Genomic DNA, 20,739 nt, shown 5'->3' on the forward strand with positions numbered 1-20,739 from the left:
TATGTAAAAAAAAAATGAAAAAATCCCTCAAAAGTTTCAGGGTTTTAGAGATTGATATCATTGAATTTCTTTAGCAGCATATTTTACACTGGAAGATTCAAGTTTGATTCTCATGAGAGCCTTAGAAGTTGATAAATGAGCCGCGCCTTGACAAAACCAACATAATGTGTTTGCGACCAGCATGGATCCAGACTAGCCTGTGCATCCGCGCAGTCTGATCAGGATCCATGCTGTTCCCTAACAGTTTCTCTACTTGTAATAGAGTTGGTAAGCAAACAGCATGGATCCTAATCAGACTGCGCAGATGCGCAGGCTGGTCTTGATCCATGTTGGTCGCAAGCGCATTATGTTGGTTTTGTCGTGACACGGCTCAAATGTGTAGTGCGAAAATAAACATTAAGTACCATCTATTTCCACTTTTTCAAACTGTTCATCTTTCTGTTCAGTAGATTCATCATCCGTTTCAGGCACTGCCAAATTACACAATATGTTATAAATTTAACTTGCAATTAATGAATAAAATTCATAAATCTATCAATATATAACAGCACTACTTTATCAAGTTGGTGATAACCACAATCTATCAATTATGAATAACATTTATAATCCAACAATATATAACACTATTATTTAACAATATATAACAGTTACAGTGGAGTTCAAAAAAATCCTGAAATTCAATGTCAGTTAAGGGCATATCTTCATATTTTATTAAGTGCAGCAGAGGTAAGATGTTGTTCCTAGAATAGCTTAATATAGATTTTCATCCCATTATCATTTTAAGCTGCTGCAACAATTTATGTCAGGGTTAGTAGCTATGGAAAATTCACTGCCTGTATTACATCTACTGACACATTACAAAGCAATCTTCTGTATAAACAAAACCAATGTCATATTCTTGCAAAAATAAATGCAAATGCAGGGAAGAAAATCACCAAAGCATGCACTGTTCTTGTTCGTTTTTAATAAATGTGACCCAGAGCTTCATGTAAAAATATCTTAATGCAATGACGGTCCTGGAGGTTTCATTATCAAAAGATAACTCACACTGGCCTGTAAAAAGCATGCTGAAATGTGTTTTTATGAAGTAAGGAAATGTTGAATTAACAAATCAGACATTCTTTTATGCAAGAAAAGTGCTCATGCACCCTTTTTCAAGCATTAACATCTTCAGAAGCCCTGTGGCTTTACTTTATGTATCCTCATGCTTCTGCAGTATGGTGATTATGCACAATACAAGGTGCATCAGCTCTATATGACTTCTAATATATATCTGAAAACAATTTTCGTGAATGTATCTGAACTATTTTAAAGTGGGTTCTGGTCGTTAGAACAATTCATATTCATAATATGCTAGCACAACTACCTGCTACGAAGCTTCCTTATTATAACAAGAGGGCCATGATGGCCCTGAAATCGCTCACCTGTATATAGACCCCTGGGCCAAGGCCAATTTTAAACCAGGGGCTTTAATTTTAACAATCTTGGTAGACACCCATTAGAAGATGTTTCATGATAAATATCTAAGCTCTAGCTCTTTGGGGTTTTTATAAGAAGATTTTTTAAGTTTTACTATACACATATAAAAACAAGAGGGCCATGATGGCCCTGAGGTCGCTCACCTGTATATAGCCCCCCCCCCCCCCCCCGGGTCAATTTTTACCCAAGGGCTTTTATTTGAACAGACTTGGTAGACACCCATAAGAAGATGTTTCATGCTAAACATCTAAGTTCTAGCTCATTGGGTTTTTTAAAAGAAGATTTTTAAGTTTTTACTATACACATATAGTTAAAAACAATGACACCCCTGGGGCAAGGCCAGTTTTGACCCCCAGGGCTTTTATTTGAACAAACTTTGTAGATATTTACTAAAGATGTTTCATGTATAATATCTAAACTCAAGCTATTTGGGTTTTTTCAAAGAAGATTTTTAAGTTTTTGCTATACACATATAAGGAAAATCAATGACCCCCGGGGCAGGGCCAGTTTTGACCCCAGGGCTTTTATTTGAACAGACTTGGTAGACACCCATTAGAACATGTTTCATGCTAAATATCTTAGCTCTAGCTCTTTGAGTTCTTTAAAAGAAGATTTTTTAAGTTTTTACTATATGCATATAGGGAAAATCAATGACCCCCTGGGGCGGGGCCAATTTTGACCCCAGGGCTTTTATTTGAACAAACTTGGTAGACACTCATTAGAAGATGTTTCATGCTAAATATCTTAGCTCTAGCTCTTTGGGTTCTTTAAAAGAAGATTTTTTAAGTTTTTACTATATGCATATAGGGAAAATCTATGACCCCTTGGGACGGGGCCAATTTTGACCCCAGGGCTTTTATTTGAACAAACTTGGTAGACATTCACTAGAAGATTTGTTTCATGCCAAATATCTAAGCTCTAGCTTTTACGGTTCTTTAAAAGAAGATTTTTTTAAGTTTTTACAATATGCATATAGGGAAAATCAATGACCCCCCGGGGCGGGCCAATTTTGACCCCAGGGCTTTTATTTGAACAAACTTGGTAGACACTCACTAGAAGATATTTCATGTCAAATATCTTAGCTCTAGCTCTTTGGGTTCTTTTAAAAGAAGATTTTTTTAAGTTTTTACTATATGCATATAGGGAAAATCTATGACCCCCTGGGGCAGGGCCAATTTTGACCTCAGGGCTTTTATTTGAACAAAACTTGGTAGACACTCATTAGAAGATGTTTCATGCTAAATATCTTAGCTCTAGCTCTTTGGGTTCTTTAAAAGAAGATTTTTTAAGTTTTTACTATATGCATATAGGGAAAATCAATGACCCCCTGGGGCGGGACCAATTTTTGACCCCAGGGCTTTTATTTGAACAAACTTGGTAGACATTCACTAGAAGATGTTTTCATGCCAAATATCTAAGCTCTAGCTTTTACAGTCCTTTAAAAGAAGATTTTTAAAGTTTTTACTATATGCATATAGGGAAAATCAATGACCCCCTGGGGCGGGGCCAATTTTGACCCCAGGGCTTTTATTTGAACAAACTTGGTAGACACCCACTAGAAGATCTTTCATGCCAAATATCTTAGCTCTAGCTCTTTGGGTTCTTTAAAAGAAGATTTTTTAAGTTTTTACTATATGCATATAGGGAAAATCAATGACCCCCTGGGGCGGGGCCAATTTTGACCCTAGGGCTTTTATTTGAACAAACTTGGTAGACATTCAATAGAAGATGTTTCATGCCAAATATCTAAGCTCTAGCTCTTACAGTTCTTTAAAAGAAGATATTTAAAGATTTTTCTTTCGGTTGCCATGGCAACCAGAGTTCTGCATGAAATGGAATTCTTTGAACAATCTTGATAGAGCTTCATACAAAGAGTATTCCTGCCAAGTTTCATTAACATTGGCCTTGCGGTATCATAGAAGATGTCCTTAGAATATTTAAAATGTGGACGGACGACAGACGACGGACGCCATTTGGTTGGCCATCCTAAAAGCTCACCTGCACTTTGTGCAAGGTGAGCTAAAAAATCAATAACCCCCTGGGGCGGGGCCAATTTTAACCCAAGGGCCCTTAGTTGAACAAACTTGATAGACACCCATTAGAAGATGTTTCATGCTAAATATCTTACCTCTAGCTCTTTGGGGTTTTTAAAAGAAGATTTTTTAAATTTTTTACTATATACATAAAGGAAAAAACAATGACCCCCTGGGGCGGGGCCAATTTTTACCCCAGGGCTTTTATTTAAACAAACTTGGTAGACACCCACTAGAAAATGTTTCATGCTTAATATCTAAGCATTAGCTATTTGGGTTTTTTAAAACAAAATTTCTTAAGTTTTTACTATATACAAATAAGGAAAATCTATGACTCAATTTTGACCCTAGGGGTTTTATTTGAACAAACTTGGTGGACATCCACTGGAAGATTGTTTCATGCCAAATATCTAAGCTCTATTACAAGTTTTTAATATATACAAATAAGGAAAATCAATGACCCCTGGGACGGGGACAATTTTGACCCTAGGGCATTTACTGTGAATCACTTTATATTCGTGTGATCTTTATTTTGCGAAAACCCTTACCCTGGATTATTTCGCGTATTCATGAATTCGCGATGGCAGGGTCAGAAATTTATATTCGCAATTATTTGAATTTTATTTCCGCAATATTACAGGGTAGGTTGAAGTTAATTCCTATACTGTGTCGCTCTTATGCAAGGTAAATGTTAATGGTGTTAATAAGAAACGGTTTTTATTTATTCATTTTATATACAAAATGTACCTACATACATGTAATTGACTTATTATGAACTGTTTTTCTAATCATTTTTCACATTTGTTTTTGTTTGCAAATAACGTGTTTGATAAAACGTTAAATGTTTTTAAGAAGGTGTTTATATGCTTGTTTAGTGATACTTAATCATACCATATGAAAAATTGTCCGTCGATCAACTGTTTTACCGTAAATCTAAATTGTCATCTAACACAATATTGTTTTCGACATTTGGTCTTTAAAGTGCAAAATTTTGTGAGATATTGTTCTCTTTTTTGTGTTCAAAATGGCATGTATTTCATGACCAAAAAAGGAATGGGAAAAAAAATTTTACCTTTCATATATTTTATTAAAGATGTATATAAACATTGTAAATTTAATTATTTGCATTTCAGTTATTTGTATTCATTATTAAAACTTTAATCACAATTTTAAAAAATAATTGTCATCAGATTTATTTTTTATAATGTATGTCATGTTAATAAAATTTACGCGGCATTCATGAATTCGCGACGCGGGGGGCCGATTCGGCGGAATAATAGCGAAAATAAAAACATCACAAAAAATACCGGATTTACAGTATTTGAACAAAACTGGTAGGCATCAACTAGATGATGTTTTTATGCCCCAAATATCTAAGCTCTAGCTGTTTTTAAGATTTTTTACAAGAAGATTTTTTTAAGATATCTTGCTAAAAAAATCTTTCAGTTGCCATTTTGGCCAAACAGAGTTCTTTATTAAATTTAATTCCTTAATGAACTTTTTGGTAAAAAGGGGGGGAGCTTCATGAAGGGGAACATCCCCTGCAAACAGTGTTTCAACAAATTTGGCCTATAGTGGTTTAGGAGAAAGTTGGTTTGAAAAATTTGTTGACGCACTGACGCCACGCACGATGGACGAACGGACAATGGGCCATTCACAAAAGCTTCACCTTGAGGACATTGTTCTCAGTGTGAGCTAAAAAAGTCCATGTTTTACTAATAATAACATAGTTTTTTTTTTTTCTTTTAAAATTGGGTTTTTGGATTTTTTAAACTTTTTTTTAACAGTTTCATTGCCCAATATATTTTGGGGAAAAACTTTAAAAATGTAGTATAAAAGTTTTTTTAAAAATTCTTATGAGTTCCTTTTAACAAATTTTATTGTATTACATAAATGCAATTTCCCCTGTGCCAAAATTTGTTTTTATCTTTTTAAGTTTTGAACGCACAGGAAACAATTTTCAATTAATTTTTTCTAAAACATTTTATGACCCCAAAAAATATTTTTTAACTTTTATAGATGGATGAAAAATGTGCAAAATAAAAAAAATGGACTAAAAAATTTAAAAATTACCTCCTTGAAAGGGGGGTTTCCCGCACTCCCCTTCTTCCCTTCGACCAAATTTTAAACAAAGGGTGTCCCCTAACAAAGTAGGCCCTCTGGGACATTCTTTAGCAGTTTCACCGTAGGCTTTTGAGCTAAAATATTCAGTATAGAATGCAATAGCTGAACTATATGGCAAGATACTGGTAGTTACGAAAATGACCATTGAGATATATCTATTAGTGGTTTGAAGTGAATAAAATAATATATCTGCTGCCTGTGGTTTACAAAATCGTTGTTTGAATTTTGGAATAGAATACAAAAAGTCATGTACCTGTAGGGTAGATAATTTTTTTTTGTTATTTTTACTTGAAAACTACTAGACAAATCAATGAGATTTTGTACACATATTAAACAATTAAATGTTAAAAGAATAATGTGATTTACATTGATGTCTTACTTGTGTTTAAAAAAAAAAGTTTTATCAGATAATATCTGTCAACTCCATAAATTGATGAAAAACTATACCAAATGGCAGCTGCTTATATGTAACATTGTTGCAACTTTTAACATCATCTGTTTGGTACTTTAGAATATACAGCTAGTAAGCTAACGACAAATATGGAAATCTTATGATATAAATGGTGGCACTGGCACAGGTAAACCGTGCAATAATAAAGGGTGAACCGTGCAATAATAAAGTTTTGTGTGGACCTAGGGAAAAAACCAACAGAGACGAAAATGAAGATGGATGCTAATCGATCTTCAAATGTAACCATATTTCTCCTTTTTTAGGTGGTATAAACAATTTTCGGATGATAGGGAGTCTTGGGAAAGGACAAAAAAGAATAGTGAACACTCAATAAAGTCTGATCGCGGTCCTTAGGTTGAATGTGACATTACATTACATCACATGTAAGCATTAGTTATGGCAAAATTCAATCAATACAAAGAAACCAGCTATAGATAACAAAGAGTCATGAGCACTTGGTACGAGTTCTTGAAAAGCGCCATTTTGCAACACAAGTAGTCAAAATCGAAACATCATCTCGACATTGTTTTCCATGTTCTTGTTTAGCAGAAGCTTCTTCATTAGTGCCCCGATGCATATTTTTAACAGTATAAAAGAGGCCTCGCAAAAAATAATTATGTGACAAGTAAAATTTTTTATTTTTTCTGCTGAAACATTCACAATTCTAGTTGTTGCAGATTTTTAACATATTATATTGTTTTAAATCGGCTATTTCATCAGGCATCATAAAACAAATTTCAAATTTGTAATTTATGGCGAAATTTACTGGTATTTATTTGACATGTCCATTTTAATGTTGATCTAATATCTAACAAGGTTCTTTTAAAATAACATAAAAGAAACATTTTTGTCAGCATTAACATGTAGCTGGAGCATTTTTACAATTTTTACAAAACCAATTTGAGGACCTTTTACAAGATAACAATCTCTTTAATTGATTGCCATTGATAATCAGTGGTAACCAATCAACTGTAATAATTTGGTTTCAAATGTTTATCACTCGTACAGTTTTGGGAAATTATCTCCAAACCCCGCAGCATACCCCAACTTTAATTTTTAGGGCACTGCAAAGCCCCCATTTACCCCTTAAATTTTTTTACGTTTAAAAAAGGGGCTAACCTTATTTTTTACAGGCTTTTTTGATTTTTTTGATTGGGCAGCTTTTTTATTTAAAGGTGTTTTAAATTTTTTTGCTTACATATTTATTTTTTGTTTTTCCCCTCTTAAATTTTTTCTCCTCGGGCCAATTGGGGGATTACAGAATTTCCCCGTTGAAATTACTTTTCCATAGGGCCCAAAAAAACCCTGCCCCAACCCCGAAAACCGCATCAGCGTATTTAGGAAACCCTTTCACTTTTCAACCACCTACTTTCCCCCCCAAAACCCAAATTTTTTTAAAAAAAGGGATAAAATCTCAAGAGCTTTTTAAAAAAAAAGAGGGCCCCGGTTTTTAGCCATGAGATGCTCCCCGAATAGGTTTTGGACACAGGAAAGTACACCTCTTTGTAGTTTCAGAGTTATGTCCCTGGAAAAAGTTCAAAGTGCAATAATTCCAAAATTAGGGAAAGCAGAGTTACTGTTCTTTGAGCTGCACTTCTAATCACTGTTATCTATCAACTTACTAAGTTTTCTTGTTGATATCTCTTATGGTTTTTCCGAGTTATGTTCCGGACAACTTCAAAAAGTAAAAATAAACAAATGGCAAATAACTCCAGAATTAGGCAAAGCAGAGTTTATGATTCTCGTTGCACTGCACATCTACCCATTGAGATACATCTACCTACAAAGTTTCATGTTGATATCTCTTATAGTTTTATAGCTATGTCCAGTACAAGATTTTTCTAAAAAGGGGAGATAATTGAAAAATGAGGCTTAACAGAGCTATGGTTTTTTGCACTGCACTTCTACTCAATGAGATCTATCTACCTACAATGATTCATCTTGATATCTCTTATAATTTTAGAGTTATGTTCCGGGGACAAAGTTCAGTGTTAAAATTAACAAAGGGCAAGAACTCCAAAATTAGGACAAAAAGAGTTTTTTGTTCTTATGCACTGCACATCTACCCATTGAGATCTATTCACCTACAAAGTTTCATGTTTGATATCTCTTATAGTTTTTAGAGTTATGCCCCGGACAAGATTTTTCTATAAGGGGAGATAATTCAAAAATGAGCTTAACACAGAGTTATGGTTCTTTTGCACTGCACTTCTACTCAATGAGATCTATCTACTACAATGTTTCATATCTTGAATCTCTACTTCTTCTAGTTTTAGAGTTATCTTCCGGACAAAGTTCAAAGATATTGAAATTAAAACAAAGGGGCAATAACTCCAAAATTAGGACAAAAAGAGTTATTGTTTCTTTATGCACTGCACATCTACCCACTGAGATCTATTCACCTATAAAGTTTTCATGTTGATATCTCTTATAGTTTTAGAGTTTAGCCCCGGACAAGATTTTTCTATAAGGGGAGATAATTCAAAACTGAGGCTTAAAACAGAGTTATGGGTTCTTTTGCACTGCACTTCTACTCAATGAGATCTATCTACCTACATTGTTTCATCTTGATATCTTCTTATAGTTTTTACGAGTTATGTTCCGGAACAAAGTTCAAAGTGTTTGAAATTAACAAAGGGCAATAACTCCAAAATTAGGACAAAAAGAGTTATTTGTTCTTATGCACTGCACATCTACCCATTGAGATCTATTCACCTACAAAGATTTCATGTTTATATCTCTTATAGTTTTAGAGTTATGCCCCGGACAAGATTTTTCTATAAGGGGAGATAATTCAAAAACTGGGCAAAATAGAGTTATGGTTCTTTGACACTGCACTCCCCCTCAATGCCCTCTACCACTGTATGAAGTTTAAACAAATTATCTCCAAGGGTTTTCAAGTTATGCTCTGGACAAGAAAACGGACGGACAGACGGACGGACGGAAAAGACGGCCAAGGCGCCGACTACATGCTCCCCTGAAATTTTTCGGGGAGCATAATAACTCACAAATATGGAACTGAATATTAAAACTTACAGTATGGCACATGCCTCTTGAAACTGGTTCACTGCAGTTGGTATCTCCCCACATACCATATTTCTTTTGCCCTGGGCAAGAATGTTGACAGCTGATTCACAAGCTTCCATTCTACAAAACAAATTTAAAAGAAAAGTTAATTAACACAGAATAATCCTACCCACAGCCACTTCACAAAAATAGTTCTAGCCAAACATGGATGACCTATTTTCACACTTTACAAAAACTTTGACTAAGTTGCAATGAACTAATGAGCACAATGAAGTTAAATGTGTTTTTCTATACAAGTCTATATAAATTGATTTATCCCCTGGGTGGGGCTATGTTTGATCTCAGGACGCTTAAATCTGTGTTCTGCACATTGTCTCATAAGTTATATTTCTGCCACATTTTTTTTATTCTATCAGTTCAAAAGATACAGAACACACACAAAATTTTGAAATTCATACAAAATGACTACATGTGACCATGACCTAAGGAGGATCAAACCTGCAAAAAGCATCCATGCATGAATGACAAAGACATGACCAGATACAACCATCAATGTACTACTGCAAAATTATTATTCGTGGAGCATGAATTTTTTTGGTTTTTGTGGGTAGGTCAATCCACGAATTTAAGAAGTTAAACCGTGGAAATTTTATCCCAACAAATACTTCTTACAATGTCTCTATTCTAATAATTTACAAACATGTGTCGGCGCTTTTTCGGCCGCTTATTCTGTTATGAAGATAAAAGGATAATCAGGCTAGTGACAGATGAAATCCACAAATAGTTCAAGTTTACAATATTTAACAAACTTGAAATAAAAGTTGATTATATGTCTTTGATTTGCTGTCACAAATGTCGGTCGCATAAACTACTTGATTGCTGTAGGCTAAAACAGACTTTAGACTCAATTTTGCCATTAATTTATGAAATGTGCATAAAACTTTGCAAATGATTTTACTTTGTCTTCAAAAATTTAGCACATGCAAGGTAAATATTCTTAGTGTTATCATTTATAGGGTTCCCACTCTTAGACATTTTGAAAATTTAAGGACTTTTCCAGGACTTATCATGTACCTTTTTTTAATTTTTTAAGGACTTTTTAGAAGATTAAATTTAAAGGTATTTGATTTTTTTTGTCCTATGAATATGTTCATGGTAATGTTTAGAACAACATTTAATAACACCATTTCAACATAATACATGTAGTTTATGACATAAACAAGTAAGTCTACATCCATCATGCATGCCATAATTTTTAGGCTCATTTCCGGGATACTTTTCATTTGGAGGTGGGGTATTGATCTGCAACCGTATTGTTTCTAAAATTTACATAGTGGCATACAACCTATATTACCGATATTTACAACATGCAAATTTAATGACAACATAAACAAGACAAAATGTCAATAATTTTTAACAGTTTTTCTATCTTTTTTTAAAGGATTAAGGCATCGTAAATTCAATCAGTCACAGATTAGAATAAAGCTACCGTATGTTAGGCCATGTCGTTTACCTGAACATTTGCCTAATCCTGTAGATTTCATCACCTCATATTTAGCGATAATTTTCAGTGTTTGACCACTAATAACTGCCTGCAGGCTGATTAAATTTATGCTGGCCAGTCGCTAGAGAAGCCATAGGAGGTAAACAATCTTTTTATTGATCAAAATTATTACTGATAATTGTTTAGTTGGAAGGGCACACAGATTTACCAATCAAAGGAATTGTGTCACCATTTACTGTATATTGCAATGCAGTATGGGGATAATCGTTTGTTATTAATGTTCTAGAATAGTTAATAAAAACTTGACAATAAGATTATATTTAAAAATGTAAAATTTCTGGCTAAAAGTAGATTATTTTAGATTGTCTGCAATTTTCATGTTATTTTGCTGTTTTTAATTCTTCCAAGGGATCACTTTTATTTTAACATATTTTAGATATTAACAATGTTAACGCAGTAAACAGTGACTTTAAATAAATTTATTATTAGTGAAATTTTTATTTTAATTGTCACCCGATTAAATATTTCAAACTATATTTCAAACTATAATTATTTTTAGTCAGTTGACGAGTCGACTTTCGTAAAGTTTAATTTTTGTCAACATCACGGACAATCTTTCCTTTCTCAAATTTGCTACTGACCACACATGCAATTTACAGTGCTCTATGTGGGGGTTAAAGAGGTAAATTGTTCCAATTAACACATTGATACTCTTATCTCCACATGTTGGGGAACCTCCTCAAGTGTCACACAATTCGATGACAAACTAATCTTGCATGACCTTTCACATCTGTGCCGCTTATGTCATTTATGCAGCCGCTGATGTACTTTTAAGTGTACTAGTTGTCGGATATTTTTATCTTACGTTGGCGCCAGTAAAATTTGCCAATTGAAGATTTTATGCGCCAGAATAAATATATTGTCGCATTTGGCACCATTTGCGAGCGCCAGCGGGAACCCTGAAGATGCGGAAGTCAATTGACCTTTTCGAAAACTTAGCTAAACACCGTTTTCGGGTACGTTACAGATTTAGCTCTGGGGAATTACACCAAACAAGAAGCGCCGCAATGCGACGAAAACCAGGTTTTCAACGACCAAGTTTTGATGTGACAGCAATCAATAGGTCAAAGTGCACTGAAGTTATTGAGTAGAAGCTGAAAATTCTATTGTAAGCAAAGAACCTTGACCTTGCTCCCAGATATCTCAGTGGCAATCCAAAGCTGCCACTCAGCAAGTTTGGTGTCAAAAGGTCAAAGCAAACTCAAGTTATAACATGAAAACTAAATACATTAACCTTGATCACAGACACCTGGGTAGCAATCCCAAGCTGCCTCTTGATATAAGCTACCCATTCATCAAGTTTGCTGTCAATAGGCCAAAGCAAACTCAAGTTATTGAGCAGAAACTGAATTTCTATTTTTAGTAACAGTGACCTTGATCACAGACACCTGGGTAGCAATCCCAAGCTGCCTCTTGATATAAGCTATCTATACACCAAGTTTGGTGTCAATAGGCCAAAGCAAACTAAAGTTATTAAGCGGAGACTGAATTGCTATTTTTAGTTACAGTGACCTTGACCTTGATCACAGACACCTGAGTAGCAATCCCAAGCTGCCTCTTGACATAAGCTATCCATACACCAAATTTGGTGTCAATGGGCCAATGCAAACTCAACTTATTGTGCGGAAACTGAATTTCTATTTTTAGTAACAGTGACCTTGATCACAGACACCTGAGTAGCAATCCAAAGCTGCCTCTTGATATAAGCTATCCATACACCAAATTTGGTGTGAATAGGCCAAAAGCAAACTCAAGTTATTGAGCGGAAACTGAATTTCTATTTTTATTAACTGTGACATTGCCCTTGATCACAGACACCTGGGTAGCAATCCATAGCTGCCTATTGATAAAAGCCACATACACACCAAGTTTGGTCTCAATAGGCCAAAGTAAAGTTATTAAGCGGAAACTGAATTTCTATTTTTAGTAACAGTGACCTTGACCTTGATCACAGACACCTGGGTAGCAATCCCAAGCTGCCTCTTGATATAAGCTACCTACACACCAAGTTTGGTCTCAATAGGCCAAAGCAAACTCAAGTTATTGAGCGGAAACTGAATTTCTATTTTTAGTAACAGTGACCTTGACCTTGATCACAGACACCTGGGTAGCAATCCCAAGCTGCCTCTTGATATAAGCTACCTACACACCAAGTTTGGTCTCAATAGGCCAAAGCAAACTAAAGTTATTGAGCGGAAACCAAAAGTTGACGCCCGCCCGCCTGCCCGCCCGCCGACTTCGGCATTACAATAACCCGGTTTTCGTTGAAAACCTGGTTAATAAAAAACATACACTATCACATGATATTTCTATTTTTCTATCATTATTTTACTGTCTTAGCTGAAAAAAGTTTGTGTTTGAAATTTTTTTTTTTTTAAATAGTGAAAATCAATTAAATTTAAACAGTCGTAGTGGCATCTTTCATAATAAATAAAGATATTTTCTGCGTAAACTTGTGTATTTCCTTTTTTGTTTGTATGAATTTATTCATACAATGATATTTCATTATTTTCTTACAAAGAAATGCTGTTTTATTTCACTTTAATTGAAAAAATACAAAAAACAGAGTTAGCTTTTGTACTCCATTAGGGTGAATTCCCCAGGCTATGTACAGAAAGTACCGGAAAACGGTGTTTAGCTAGGTTTTCAAATTTGTGAATATACTGTACTAAGACAGCCATTTTGGTTGTTTGATTTATCTCCCCTTTTCCAGTCTATTTCCTGTACCTTCCCGGACTTTTTTATGTATTAACACTAATTCCTGGGCTCATGGCCGGGAGCTCCTGTTTTCAAATTCACGGACATTTCCCATTTTCCCGGATAGCGTGGTAACCCTGCATTTATTTTTGTTTTCATTAGTCCTTAAAACAGACCTGGAGGTTTAATTGCAAATGGTCCATCATTTTACATGGTGAGCTTTGTTATTATATGAATTTTGGCCTACTTTCACTTTGGACTTAGTGAAAACCAACCAATACATCAATTTGTGTATTATATACATATTGCAGGATCATTGTCAATCAACACCTTCACTCCTTCCTCAGCTAACATCTTATGATCAACTTTTTCTTTGTTTCTACTAGAAATTCTCTGCGAATTCATTCGGCGTGATATTCCCAATTCCGAGAGTTCCTTCCGTTCACACAATACCACAGTACTACATTATACAGTTCCTTTCTCTTGAAAATTAAATAAACTTCAACGATTTCTGGCGATTACAGTTAAAACCGCCAAAAATTTTTAACGAAATTGAAGAACAACTAAGAAACGACTGGTAACTAAACGTGTCTGACAACTAGAACTCCGCGAGTCGGATGTGTCGCCTTGTGAACAATATAGTTTAGGAGAAATGGCCAGGACAAAAATGAAATTTGAAAATCAACAAAGGGCAATAACTCAAAAAATAAGAAATGCAGAGCAGCAGTTTCTGTGCACTGCACTTCTTATCAATAAGATCTATCATCCTATTAAGTTTCAAGTCTAAAGCTTTTATAATTTATGAGAAATGGCCTGGACAAAAATAAAGTATGAAAATTAACAAAGGGCAATAACTCAAAAAATAAGAAATGCAGAGTACCAGTTCTTATGCACTGCACTTTTTCTTAATGAATTCAATCATCCTATGAAGTTTCATGTCCATAGCTTTTATACTTTAGGAAAAATGACCTGGACAAAAATAAAGTATGAAAATTAACAAAGGGCAATAACTCAAAAAATAAGAAATGTAGAGTACCAGTTCTTGTGCACTGCACTTCTTCTTAATGAGATCTATCATCATCCTATGAAGTTTCATGTCCATAGCTTTTATACTTTAGGAGAAATGGCCTGGACAAAAATAAAGTATGAAAATTAACAAAGGGCAATAACTCAATAAATAAGAGGTGCACTGCACTTCGGGTCATTATAAGAAGCATGCATACCAAGTTTGAAGTCAATCCAACTTATAATGACTGACTTTTTTGTTTGTTTGTTTGTTTCATTTTACGCCTTTTCAACAGTATTTCAGTCATATAGGCGGGTAGTTTCCTAACCATCGTTCCTGGAGAGTTACACCAGTACTAGACTACCTTCCTCCGCGCTAAACTACCAAAGCATCTCCCGGGGATCGAACCCACGCCAGAGAGGTAACTGGATTAGAAGTCATCGACTCTAACCCCTCGACCACGGAGGCGGTAATGACTGACTTATGCTCCGGACAAGCTTAAGGGGACGCCGACAACGACAACGACACCGCCAACATAAGTAATCCCTATATGTCGCTTTTTTCAAGGCGACACAAAAACTGTGTGGATTACGCGCAATGTTGAATATTTATAGACGGCGTAGGAATACAAAAATTCAATGAACCAAAACAGTTAACCCAGGTAAATACAAATGACGTCACCAACCCTAAATATAGATAAGGAAAATCCTACGCCAATCCATAATTAAAAGATTTTCTATGAAGAAAATGCTATATATATGAAATTTGGCCTACTTTTACTTTGGACTTAGTGAAAACAAACCAATACATCAATTTGTGTATTATATACCAATTTGTGCATCATGCACTAATCTGGCAATATCCTAGATCTGATAAATGTTCCGACTATCCATAAATCCAAGACCTGTTTATGAGATCACTTACACAGTGTTTCTTCTAGGATTCAAAAAAACGGGGGATTTATATCGAAAAGTGAGAATTTATTACATTTGTTGATTTTTTTCCTTCTTTCTCTATGTAAAATTTTCTGAAAAAATAGGGGGGAATTCTCAAAAATATGGGTGAATCCCCCCATCGCCCCTCCTAGAATAGACACTGCTTACACAATCTTTAAAATTGTGCATAAAAGTAAATTATTTAAAGACATAAGAGGAAATAAATCAACATTTAGAGTGAATTACCACATTTCATTTAATTCAAACAAATATACTGGTTTGGGAGATAAACTCGGCCAAAAATCGGTGTTTTGGTGGTATATTTCATTTATTTGTTTACATATTCTGATGAATCTTGCACCATAATAAACTTCAGCTCTTCGATATTCCGGTATCACCATAAAGGTTATATTTAGAAACAAGACGGGTAATTTTGAGCGACCTTGGAAGAGGTACGTAAAAAGCACATTTTTAACACGCGCGAGTAGATAATTTCGGCTCTTTGTTTTTCTTCTTAAATCATTTTTAATGAGTAAATTAAAACGTAGAATAACATGTTTAGACATTTTATTATTCCTTTGCTATTCATATATGTCAAATAAAAAATATTTTTTATCAGAAATTTTCAATAAGGACTGTTACTTTTATACAATGTTATGTAAAAAAAACAAACAAAAAAACCCAAAAAAAACTCTGATACTTTTTTTGTAAAAAGACATGCATTTTCATTTATTAACATACGAAATATGTAGTTTTAGAATTAGTGATTCAAATATATTTTGGCTTGGGTAACTTCGTAATTTAACAGAGTGGAGAAGAAATTAATTTAGTGGTATTCAACCTACACAATAACATATAAATCAGTTTTTCAATCCATTGCACTAAAAGATTACATTTGTGATTATTTGTGCAATCAGACTTTTTCTGAGTTTGCAAGACAAAATTGAGTCTAAATTCATCTACAAAATGTATCCGCTTTACTGGTAGTCGGTCAATATATAAAAAGTAACCATTTACGGGCCTCAAATTGAGCATCTACTGCGCATGTGTACTGCAATCGGATTTCCCGTACTATTTATAGGCATGTTTTTTAAACAAACGGGTAAATGTCTGTGCTATTTTTTAAATATCTTACCAAACTTGACAAAATTTCCGGATATTTTCGAATTTCAGCGTTCGCACGAGATGGTGAGCTTGATTACATTTAAAAACCCGGTAAGTCGATTAAATTATAAAAAGCCGAGTTTATCAACCAGCCGAAGTTATCTCCCCAACCAGTATATTAGTCCAACTAATTGTACTCCGCGACGAGATATTGTGCTATTTTCGTGTCTGGGCAATATCTCGCCTCTACGTACAACATAAAAAGTACCTTTTCTGTGGTGAAATTTGCGCCGGGATTTTGAGCGCAAGCTTTGGACCGTCTAAAATCGTATTAGAATTCATATTTGAATAAATTTGTTACGATACCTTTAAAGATTAATCATTTCTACACCAATTTCATGTTTTATTTGTGAAAATATTCCTAACATCACGATTTTGATAGAAAAGTAAACACATGCACTATCAAAATAAAGACATCGCCGCTAATGTCACGTGACAAATACACTGTTGATAACTACACTGGTGTGTATGCGGTACTGCGTTACTGAGAAACGAAGAAACACTCTTAGTAAAATATCAAGTTTAATGTTGTATTTAAGACATTTATTTATGAAAAAATTAATAATTATGAAAGGATGAAAATATTATTTTATTGGAGCAGATGCACAACGTATTCGTTATTGTCAGAGCGTTCTCAGAAATATCAGAATCATCATTATCTTTTTAGAAAAGCTACTCTGTAAATGAACTCCTCACTAAACCGTTTCTTGTTTATAAAAAAATATTTTGTTCAGCTTTCCCAGTAAATATAGGACATGGGACCTGTTGGTATCTATAGATTTTTTTTTCCACGATTATGATGAAAATAGGGATATGTTAAGAGCAGAAATATGAGGTTTATATGTTTAAAGAGCAACGTACAATGTACGGACTCCTAGTGCTTTAGCGACTACGATAAGACACCATTCTAAGGAATTTGTCAGTCTGTTATTTATAATCAGATTGATTAACTATTAAACGATATTTTCAATGTTCAAAATATTTTTTATCAATAATAAAACGAATAAATGTCAAATGCGGTGCCTCGACATTATACATGAACATTCCATGTAAATTTCTTTTTTCTTTTTTAATTTCTTATCCACGCATGTCCATAATTCTGGATAGTTTACTCCAAAAATCTTTCTAAAGATGTTGATAGAAAGAAAAAAACACACACACGTAGGTATGAAAATTGTTTTAAAATGATCGTGGTAGCAGGGAAAAAATACTCGGAAATTTATTTCATGAAACAGGTGCCCGCTTCATTTTTTTGTTGTTATTTTTTGTTTTGCAAAAGACTTTCAAAATGTTGGTATGCAGTAAAGATTTATTCCATACATTTCATTTTTATGCTGTCTAAGAAATTATTTTCTTTTATAAATACATGCATGGCGAAGTGCGATTTGAAGAATCAACGCGGTTATTTTACAATGTTACATAAACAAAAAACGCTGCGCCGCTAATTTCTTTCACAGACACTTGGGGTGTGGAGCTCAAAACGCCTTTAATATGCAAATAAAATGTATATTTGTCAATCCCAGCACATGTACTGATCATATATCAAAAGCACTTAATATAGCAACCCCAACTGATAAGCCTACAGCTTAAGAAATTAGCGTAAAAATCGATAGTGTGTTCATAAAATTGATTGAAAAACAATAAATTTTAATATTGACCATTATAAAAGTTATATGAAATAAATCAGTGATAAATTGTCTTCAAAATGATATAAAATTCATTATTCATGCATAATATGCATTTTAATCATTATCAGTTAATCTTAATATACAGGTGTATTTTCGGCCGATTTTACAAAACCCGATTGTGGACACGCGCTTGTCACATGTATGCCGCATGACCTTATTTGCGGGTCATTTGTTGCTAATTAATATTCATGATTTTTTGCAACCAATCAGAAATATGTTTACATTTCACCGCGGAATTTTCGTCATTTAAATATGTTTACAAACAAAAAAGTTATGACGCCCGATACTCGCCGACGATTTGCTTGAAAACTATCGGTAAGTGAAGAAAAACGAATAGTGTTCTAGAAAATAAATTGAATTATCTTTAAAATGATTCATAAATCATAAAATTATGTTGCCATTAAAGCACCCGCATCTACGATTAAATACAGCGAGTTGCGGAAATTCAACAGTCCATCAGAGTCCGCCATTTTGAATTCACCGACGCGGTGAAATCCGATTATTTCCATTACTGATTTATCACGTATAAACGAGTAACAAAATAAAATTATGGTAGATAAAGACTTGGTTTATAGTAAAATATATCAATATATAATCATTTTTTTAAATATTAGCACATTTGTCTTTAAAATTGAGATATATGTTTCGGCGGGCACCTGCTCAGTTTCGGCCAATTTTCAAATTCTAATTTTTTTTGTTTTTTTTTTACCGATGCTTCAGGTTTCAATGAGATATCGTATATTTAACAAGGAAATCATTTTTTATTAAATATTAAATTAATTTTTTACGGTTTTATAATTAATTAAAGCAGAAATTTATTTCTAATGAGCAATTTACATGGTGAATGAAGGGTCGACCTGCTGCCAGTGACAGTTTTAACTGAAAAAAATCTGTTAACCTCTACGCATATATATATAGGATAAATAATATTTTTAAACAATGTATTTAAACTTATTTTGCCAGCATTTCTTTTTAATTCATGTATGATTTATTATAAATACTAACTTTATACTTTATTTTTTTCCAGGTGCATGACAGACCTGACAAAAAAAAATATCATGAAATAATATTGATGATGACAATATTTGACAACACTTGGATCATTTGGACAAATATAAGATGACAAACCAATGCTGTTAATGAATAAATCTTGTCATATAGTAGTATACATTACCAAACACAACAAGAACAGTCCCAAAATTGTTAATGGGGATGCTGAGATGTCTGCTTTATATTCATTGAAATCCCAAATCAGCTATGTTAAGAAATGGAGTCCACTAATTTCAAAGAAAATGGGTAAAGATGAAACTCCTTTAAAAACAATCTGGAAAAGGGGAGAAGCAGATCCTTCAATAGCATTTAAAAAGTATATGATACCAACTGGCATTTATCTGCAAAATATATGATAACAGTATACATTACCAATCATTGCAAGAACTGCCCCAAAATTGTAATGTGGAAGTATGTTTAATTGCCGAGATGTATGCTTATTCATTGAAATCCGATGAAATGAAGTCAACTAATTTCAAAGAAAATGGTTAAAGATGAAGACTCCTTTTAAAACAAATCTGGGAAATGGGAGAAGCAGATCCTTATAAATAACATTAATTAATTTAAACAATTATGTCCTACCGACTGGCATTTATCGGCAAAATAAATCATATTGATATTATAGACCTCTTGACAAAGACAACTGATATCCAGGTGCATCAATTTATGTTAGCAATGAAAAACATTCTTAATTTTGATCTCAATTAATAGCAAATCAAATCAATTTCATTTCTTTTGGTCTAGTGAGGAATTTCGGGCTGTTTGACTTATGTTCAATTTAGAATATACTGCTATAATTCGAGACTGCGGGAGTTCTGGAAGAAGAGAGTTATTTACTAACTGCAAAAGAAGTGAATAATTATTTTTTGAGAAAAAAAAAGATAAAAGCATGACATTGCAGATGCTGTAGAGCAATTTGATATTCATTCATGTTGGATTTCATTATACAGTGCTGCTGTAGTTTCTTGTTACTTTATATATGTCGATAAATGAAAAATGAATAAATTTTTTCAAAAAATTTATCGATACCTTGCCCACTGTATTAGACTTAGTAATTGCTCTTCTACATTTAATGGTCTGTAAAATAACCCAGTTATATTCAGTAACACCTAATCTACCTATATTCCAAATTTCATCAAAATATCTCAAATAATAAAAAAGTTATGGTATTTTAAATGTGAAATTTGTCATAAACGAAGTCATTTCGGTTCCGTCAACGCGCAAGCATTTCTTATTGACTGTATATAGTAAAAATTCTTAAAAAATGCGCAAATTTCAACATTATTAAATGCCATAACTTTTTTATTTTTAAAGATATTTAGAAAAGGAAAACTGTTCTGAAATGCTTATAATGAGCACTATAAGATGAAATAAATTGTTTATAAATACAATAAAATAAAAAAATTAGTGTGGGGTTGCTACTTAATATAAGCCGTTTTGAAAAAAAATCACATTTAAACGTCTATAATAATACACAAGATAAAAATGTTCGCAGGAAAAAATCCACACAACTACCGTCAA

General features: G+C 33.6%; 1 protein-coding gene and 1 long non-coding RNA gene across 2 annotated transcripts in view; one reads left to right on the top strand and one right to left on the bottom strand.

The window, feature by feature from the left end:
- Window positions 1–20,739, bottom strand: part of LOC132719553 (histone-binding protein N1/N2-like) — a 43,561-nt gene that overhangs the window by 20,262 nt on the left and 2,560 nt on the right. Inside the window, exons 2-4 of the mRNA XM_060703332.1 lie at window positions 9,124–9,234; window positions 5,586–5,710; window positions 405–494 (exon numbers count right to left, since the gene is read on the bottom strand). Coding sequence (XP_060559315.1) covers window positions 405–494; window positions 5,586–5,710; window positions 9,124–9,234 — 326 coding nt within the window. The remainder of the gene's footprint in view (window positions 1–404; window positions 495–5,585; window positions 5,711–9,123; window positions 9,235–20,739) is intronic.
- LOC132719564 (uncharacterized) lies at window positions 18,038–20,624 on the top strand. The gene is made up of 2 exons (XR_009624249.1): window positions 18,038–18,483; window positions 19,196–20,624. It is a non-coding gene; the product is annotated as an uncharacterized LOC132719564 (long non-coding RNA).

This window comes from Ruditapes philippinarum, unplaced genomic scaffold, assembly GCF_026571515.1.
Source record: "Ruditapes philippinarum isolate M1 unplaced genomic scaffold, ASM2657151v2 ctg116_1_1_1_1, whole genome shotgun sequence".
Lineage (NCBI taxonomy): Eukaryota > Metazoa > Mollusca > Bivalvia > Venerida > Veneridae > Ruditapes > Ruditapes philippinarum.